Below are 7951 nucleotides of genomic sequence, written 5' to 3'. Positions count from 1 at the left end.
TGCCAGAGCACATAAATAATACAACAAAAGTCAACGGCAGCAAGAAAACAAAACACTTGGCATGCAGCAAGCACCACAGTGAGATCCTAGCGCCCACGAGGGAGTGAGCTAATGATTGGCTACCTTAGCATCATGCCCAGCCGTGTTCCACATACTCCCACTAGGGGGCACTGCTACTGTGGTGGTGCAGTTCTGGAATCTTCGCTTCTTTATCTGAAGTTAGAGGGAAACAAAGCGAGGGAAAAAGAAAGAAATAAAAAAGGAATGAAATGAAAAAAAGAGTTTTGGAAAAAGAGCGAGATTTTTGGTAACGGCAACGCGGCTTGCAGCGGAGCTGTCTGGAACACATGGACCCCATCTGTTGTCTGTTAACAAAAAAAGGACAGAGAGAGAGAGAAAAGTGTGTTGTGTGTGTGAGTGTGTGTGTGTGTGTGTGTGTGTGTGTGTGTATGTGTGTATGTGGTTTCTTGTGCGTGTGTGTGCGTCAGTGTGTGTGTGAGCGTGTGTGGTTGCGTGCATGCGTGTGTGTGTGTGTGTGTGTGTGTGTGCGTGCGTGTGTGTGTGTGTGTGTGTGTGAGGGAAGGCTTCCTCTCTGATCACTGCTTCCTGCTCCAGAACAGACAGCATCTCTCCTGCCAGTGGGCTGTGAGCGCGGTGGGACAGAGAGAGAGAGCAGAGAGGATTTTAACTTCTCCTCGGATGGCAGGACAGCCCAGAGCAGCAGAGCACCCTGCCTCTTTAGATCTGCTGAATCGAAAATCGAAAATCAATTTTTAAAGGTGACATCATTTATCATCCTCTGTTTTTTTTTTTTGCTGTTTTGTTTTGTTTTGTTTGGAGAGGGTCAGAGTGCACTGCCCCAGGGGAGGCACTGAGCTGGCCGCTGTCCACCCCTCTGTCTGGGATTGATTTCTGGCTGTTTGTGAATGGCCCTCTGGGAGGCTTATCGCCTTGAGTTTTCTGGACTATAACACAAAAGTAATATCTGAGTAAAAAGTTGCACACACATCACATTTACTGCAAGCTACGCGAGTATCACTCACAGGAAGGTGCGCCAACTAAAGGATCACGGCAGGATATCTCGCAGAGACAGCCACTTTTGCGCGCTTTTTTCCCCTTTTCCGGCGGAGTTTGGGAGGGGGTGAACCCTCGGCTCGTTCTGGGTTCCCCTCCGCTGCTCTGGATCAGCGATGCGGGGCCGTGGGTGCGAGGGAGCTCGGGCGGCGGCCCAGCTGTGCGCCGCGCTGACAGTGCTGCTGACGGCCGGCGCGGGACAGCGAAGGGAGGGGGGCCAGGCCGGGCCCTCCTGCTACGGGGGATTCGACCTCTACTTCGTTTTGGACAAGTGAGTCCCGTACCCTCTCCCCTCGCCCTCAATGGATCTGAGCTCAGCGTTTTCTCAAAAGCGCAAAAGCCAATGACTCAGAGCAGGCAACAGGTTTGATAATCCTGACAGTGTGGGCAGCAGAAAGGTAAGCACCTGCCCCGGACTGCAGCTAATGCTGAGAGGGGAGCTTCAGACGGCTCTCCTGGCAGACAGGTTTGCAGAGGAGACCCTGGAGCGAGCTGGCGAAGAAGGAGTGAAGTGTCAGTGCATGCAGAAAACTGACTCTGAGAATTCTTCATAAGGCATAAATGATGGTGATGGCGTTTGCTGGCCATGAAGCCAACGCAGATTATCTCTCTCTGCACATGCGTTGATTGTCCCTTTTTGTGCATGCTGGCTTGGAAGCTGACTGAAATTGTCAGTCATAATGTATTCTGGTTCATAGGCCACCTCAGATTTTCTCTCTTCATACATTCTGGTTTGGACATCATTGGCTGAAATATTTGCTGGTTTAGAAGCTGCCTTTGTGTAACCCTCTGTGAATGCTGGCTTGGAAACTGACTGACATTTCTGTCTGTATTGCTTCCTGGTTCAGAAGCCCACTTCAGAGTCTCTGTGAATACTGGCTTGGAAGCCATCTCAGAGTTTCTCGATCGGTGACTGTTGGCTTGGAAGTCGTCTCAGAGTTTCTACATTCATGCTTGCTGGTTCAGAAGTCATGTTCTCCTCATTCACCTTCCTCTCTGCCCTTCAGTCAAACCATTTTTATCAAAATTCAGGAGCACCACTGGTCTTATAAGACTTAATCTTATAGATTTATAAGGGTATGTGCATGTGTACAGACAAAAGCTCTATGAAAACACTTCCAAAAGGTTTGAGCACAAAATGCTAAGCCTTAAGACTTCTGTTGGAAGAAGGACTTTATGAGTATTTACTGACAGCACAACCAACTCTAATACTGAGCGGATATTGACATGTGCCACAGAAACTTTGCACAGCTTTGTGTCAAAATGAAAAGACAACGTAGCCTGAGCAACGTTTATTTGTGCTTGCTGTGTCCTGTTATGACTCTGTGGTGGAAAGATATTTACTGTGCTGAGCTTGTTGTGCGAAGCCCTCAGAGTAGAGAGGTGCGCGAGTGCTGGTCTGAGACACAGTCCGTGCTCTACCTGTGAGTGCTTTAACCCTCCTGACCTCCCTGCTCTACAAATGCAACGCTGGCTAAGGAATGCCACTGAAATGTTGAATTAAATGGCTGATGCTGGTATGCGGGTCATCTGCGGGAGAGGTGAGAGAGGTGAAGCACAGTATCTGCTCAGCTTCTGCACTGCATGCTGACCGAAAAACACCACCAAAGCCAGCAAATGCCCCCTTAGAGAAGTGCATTCTGGGTCTGTCCGCTCTTCATCACCGTAATGGCTGCCCCTCACCCCGCTCCTCCTCAGCCTCTCTCCCCCTCTCTGTTTTCGGAGCGCTTGTTGCAGTCAGAGTGATGGTTTTTCCAGCTCCCGCCGAATGGCAGGTCCAGGCAGACGTTTCTATGGCGCCACAAAGTTAAACTGCAGGGTAAATGACAGCGAGATTGAAAATCCAGCAGGGTGCGAGAGAGCCGGAGGAGCTGCACCTCTGCATGAGTCCGAATCCCAGCCCCCCACACAGCCTTAACTGCATCTGTGCTGCTCCGCAGACAGAGCCGTCCTGAGAAAACCCAGCGGCAGGCGGCCGAAAAGGGGAAGCACAACGTCAGAGCAGAGATTTACTACACGTCAAGCGTGTCTCTTTTCTCAAATTAAATCGGGGTTTACTGCTGCATTTCAGATGACCGAACATGCAGATGCATGCTTAGAAAATGTCAAAACCGTTTAAAAGTTTTGATTTAGCAGACAGTAAAATGATTAAAACAGCTGCACATATGATTTAATGTGTTAGCAATTTAAATAACAAATTTCCTCAAAAGCAACCGTTCCCTGTCACCTCTGTCTCCGTTCTCTCAGATTTTTTTTTTGCACTTGCAACATGCTGATTTGAAACTTATGATGCTTAAAACAGCAAAGGAGTATGGGAGATTTTGGTGCTGGACTGGCCAGATTACTGTTATTATTTCATGTTTGCTCTAGGCTAATGCTGTGTGAAAAGGACAAGCAAGGATGCGAGTAGCGAATGCAGCAAGCTCGGAGTTGAGAATGAAGTGATGAAAAGCTCACAGGCTACAAAAAGCTTTTTAGCGCCAAAACTTTGCAGAGAACTGTTCAGAGAGTTGTCTCTTTTGTTTTTGGACATCTTTTATTATATGCGCTCTGCATATTTTGTTTCTGCAAGTAAAGCAAAATCAAAGTCTTCTGGTCCGCACATAGCTGAAGACAGATTTTTCTCCACTTTTGATAAAACCATCATCTCCCCCGTAGGGTGTGGAAAAAGCGCAAGGGCAAGGCAGAAACAGAGCAGCTTTTGTTTGTAGAATCAGCGGAGATTTTAACAGCGTCTGGCAGAGGCGCATCAAACTCCAAAGTGGAGCACTGGTTTGGACACGGAAGGACATTCCAAGGTAGCTAATACTCTTATGTAACGTCTCCATAGTTTAATAATATTTTATGGGATGGCGGAGCCACCCTGGATCACATGACTCGGCTGAGCTGGTGCGGCCATTTCTGTTTCTGGTCTCGGAGTCCCGCAGTGTCTGTTATGGTATTCGTGAGTTCATTAGGGATTGTCCAGGCATTTTCCGTGAGGTTATATGCTTGGAGAGTGCGGTTTAGCATTGCGGTGTTTGGATAGACCGTTGGGTGCTCGTGATGTTGGGTTGGACTGCATGCTCAGGGTGCCGAGAGGCAATTCCTGCAGCGCCTGTTTGTACACTTCCACATGCAGCAGAGTATCTGCCTTTCTCCGCTCATCCTTTCTCACCTCTTTCCTTCTTCTTCTCATTGTCTCTCTCCTTTACCTTTCTCTCTCTCCTTTTATGCATCTGTTGAGTTGGTCACTCCTAATCTCTCTCTCAATATTTAATATCATACTCTATTCTGTTATTCTCTCAATCATACTCTTTTTTACCCTCTATCTACCTCCCCTGCTCCCAGCTGCTCACGTTCCTCACCATCTTGGTCCAGGAATCTCATCCAGACACCTCACACACACACATTTTGTCAGACTGTTCAAACACACGTCCATCTCCGCACACAGTGTGGTGCCACGCGAGTCTGTCTCCGTTTGCCTCTGTCTGCTTCTCCCTCTCCCTCTCCGTCTCCCAAACCCTTTCACCGTTCGGTCCAGATGTTCCAAAGCTCCAGTCTGCTGGCGGCAGCATCAGCGCTGGGACTCATATCTCAGTTACAATGGAAAAAGAGGTGGAGAGACAGAGAGAAGGGGGCGGTGTAGAGAGAGAGCAAGAAAGAGAGGGAGGGAGAGAGGGAGGGAGACAGGGAGGGAGAGAGAAAGAGGAGATGGAGAGAGTCAGAGAGAGAGAGAGAGAGAGAGAGAGAGAGAGAGAGAGAGAGGGAAAGGTAAAGAGGAACAGAGATGGAGAGTGGCATGGAGAGCGCTAGAGCATTCTTTTCCCACATGAGAGTCACAGAGTCTTTATGGATTTCTGACAAAGATAGTGTTTCACGGACAGAAGAGGACTGAAAAAAAAACCTAGCAGGAAATCGTTGCACCAGCACTCAACATACAGCATAAAAATATTTTGGATTCAGGATTCAACAGGAATGATTTTTTTTTTGAAGTCGTACCCTATCTCAGCTTTCACTGTATGGAGGATACACATGTCTGGTTTCTCTGTGTCCTTTCCTAGTTTCCAATGGGGCGTGCACCGTTTTTAAAATTGTCCTGATATTATAAACTCTCACCCATCTGTAGAAGGAATAAGAAAGGGGATTGTTGTCAGGCTGTCCAGGGTTTCTTGTGTACCAAGAGAAATACCGGAGTAATGAGTCTTATACTGACAGAATAACTCTCTAATGGCTTGTGCTATACCTGCTGTGTTTGTAACCTCAGTAAATCAGAGGTGTTACAGGTGAGAGTTTTGTGTCTTTGCACACCTGAACTGCCTTCTCAGCACATTTTAAAGGTAGCTTTTGACAGCCCTGTCAGTACATTGGTTTACCTCATTTCACATTTGCATCAAAACACAGTCTGATACACAAGCTCTCGGCACTCAAGGAGGGGTGTAAATTGGTTTACTCTGTTAAACTGTGAATTGGTTTTAAAGTGCAAACCGCAGATGAATTATAAGTACTTTGCACGTCCAGCACTGTCCCCGGGTTTTCATTTAAATGCAACGAATGAGAAATCATATCCCTTAACCTTCCCTGCTTCCCGTACACCAATAACATTCGCGTCAGTGGATCCTATCCAGCTATGGCTGACCTGGGGCACAGGGGCACTGAGTCTGCCAAAAGGAAGCCTGTGACAATCCGGGGGGGGGGGGGGGGGGGGGGGGGGGGGGGGGGGGGCACCCGGGGCACCCGAGGACACCAGCGTTCATACCCAACACTGCATGAATGGCAATAAACAAAGGGGAACCTCAAACTGCATGCAGAGTGCAGCCGCACCCTCAACCCGTCCACACCCTCACCCTCACCCCGTCCGCACCCTCAACCCGTCCACACCCTCACCCTCAACCCATCCACACCCTCACCCTCAACCCGTCCACACCCTCACCCTGTCCACACCCTCAACCCGTCCACACCCTCACCCTCAACCCGTCCACACCCTCACCCTCAACCCGTCCACACCCTCACCCTCAACCCGTCCGCACCCTCAACCCGTCCACACCCTCACCCTCAACCCGTCCGCACCCTCAACCCGTCCACACCCTCACCCTCAACCCGTCCGCACCCTCACCCCGTCCGCACCCTCAACCCGTCCACACCCTCACCCTCAACCCGTCCACACCCTCACCCGTCCCCGTCTACACCCTCACCCTCAACCCGTCCACACCCTCACCCGTCCCCGTCTACACCCTCACCCCGTCCGCATCCTCACCCTCAACCCGTCCACACCCTCACCCCGTCCGCACCCTCACCCTCAACCCGTCCACACCCTCACCCCGTCCGCACCCTCACCCTCAACCCGTCCACACCCTCACCCCGTCCCCGTCCACACCCTCACCCCGTCCCTGTCCGCACCCTCACCCGTCCCCGTCCGCACCCTCACCCGTCCCCGTCCACACCCTCACCCTGTCCACACCCTCACCCTGTCCCCGTCTACACCCTCACCCCGTCCACACCCTCACCCCGTCCGCAACCTCACCCCGTCCACATCCTCACCCCATCCGCACCCTCACCCCGTCCCCGTCCGTACCCTCACCCCGTCCGTACCCTTACCCCGTCCGCAACCTCACCCCGTCCGCAACCTCACCCCATCCACACCCTCACCCCGTCCCCATCCGTACCCTCACCCTGTCCGCAACCTCACCCCATCCGCACCCTCACCCGTCCCTGTCCACACCCTCACCCCGTCCGCACCCTCACCCCGTCCCGGTCCACACCCTCACCCTTTCCGCACCCTCACCCCGTCTCCATCCACACCCTCACCCGTCCCCGTCCACACCCTCACCCCGCCCGTACCCTCACCCTCACCCCGTCCATACCCTCACCCTCACCCTGTCCGTACCCTCACCCTCACCCCGTCCACACCTTCACCCCGTCCACACCCTCACCCGTCCCCGTCCCCGTCCGCAACCTCACCCCGTCCCTGTCCGCACCCTCACCCCGTCTGCACCCCTCACCCCGACTATGTGTTGTTTACATGTGCCTGGAGCAAATGTTTGGACCTGGCTCTGGCCGGCGGAGGCTGCCAGCAGGCTGTGCTTAAGGATTAGGCACTTCCACTCAGCGGCGAGCCAGGAGGTAGGCTACAGGCGTGCAGTGGGGGACGCCGTCATCACAGCTCAGATCGGAGTGGGAGAAAATCAGCGGAGAGTCCCAATCCCCAGAGAGCCTTATGTGATGTACAGCGGCTGCATGCTTAATACTCTCATCGCCTTGTTCTTGCTGCCAGAATGTAGATGTAGATGCAAAAACAACAGTTGGGTCAGGAATATTATTACAATAATTGCATTTATAATTACAAAGAAACATTTGGCATGCTGAACCTAATGGTAGTGTTGTCTAAGAACTGGCTGATGAAGGTGGAAAGGCAGCACAATAGAGCAGGCTAAGGAAACGGCCATTACAAAAACAGCGTAAAAACAAAAGTGCATGCACAAGTCGTTAGTTATTACTATTACTAACGTTATTATTATGTCAACCTGTGTATGTCAAAATGCCTTTACTTTGACCATGCATTAGTGTCTTGTGTAGACAGAGAGAGAGGTTCAAGAAAATGACTTGTCAGAGGGTACCTTTGAAATATCAAATTCTTCCATGGTGCTGCGGTTTTAAGATTTTAAACACTCCTCAATCCTTCCCTGCTCCTTTTGTCCTTAAAGTCTCCTCCGAGTGTAACCTTGACAACCATGCTCTGTTATTTATTTTTGGCAAGTAAATTCCATCCTGCTTTTATGAAAAAAAATTAAGTAGAATTCCCCAGGGGATGAATGAGAGAAATGCATAGTTGTGGCAGCTTTGAGTTTTGCAGCATTGTGTGACTGTCGTGTGGTTGTAGTGCCTGTCGTTGGCCCGG

General features: G+C 50.8%; 1 protein-coding gene across 1 annotated transcript in view; it reads left to right on the top strand.

Moving 5' to 3' along the window:
• The first annotated feature begins 1190 nt into the window (after positions 1 to 1190).
• LOC118778469 (anthrax toxin receptor 1-like) overlaps positions 1191 to 7951 on the top strand; it is a 33329-nt gene continuing 26568 nt past the window's right edge. The window contains exon 1 of the mRNA XM_036530002.1: positions 1191 to 1345. Within this exon, the coding sequence (XP_036385895.1) occupies positions 1191 to 1345 (155 nt within the window). The remainder of the gene's footprint in view (positions 1346 to 7951) is intronic.

This window comes from Megalops cyprinoides, chromosome 5 (genome assembly GCF_013368585.1).
Source record: "Megalops cyprinoides isolate fMegCyp1 chromosome 5, fMegCyp1.pri, whole genome shotgun sequence".
NCBI lineage: Eukaryota > Metazoa > Chordata > Actinopteri > Elopiformes > Megalopidae > Megalops > Megalops cyprinoides.
This window is presented reverse-complemented; position numbering and strand designations above follow the sequence as displayed.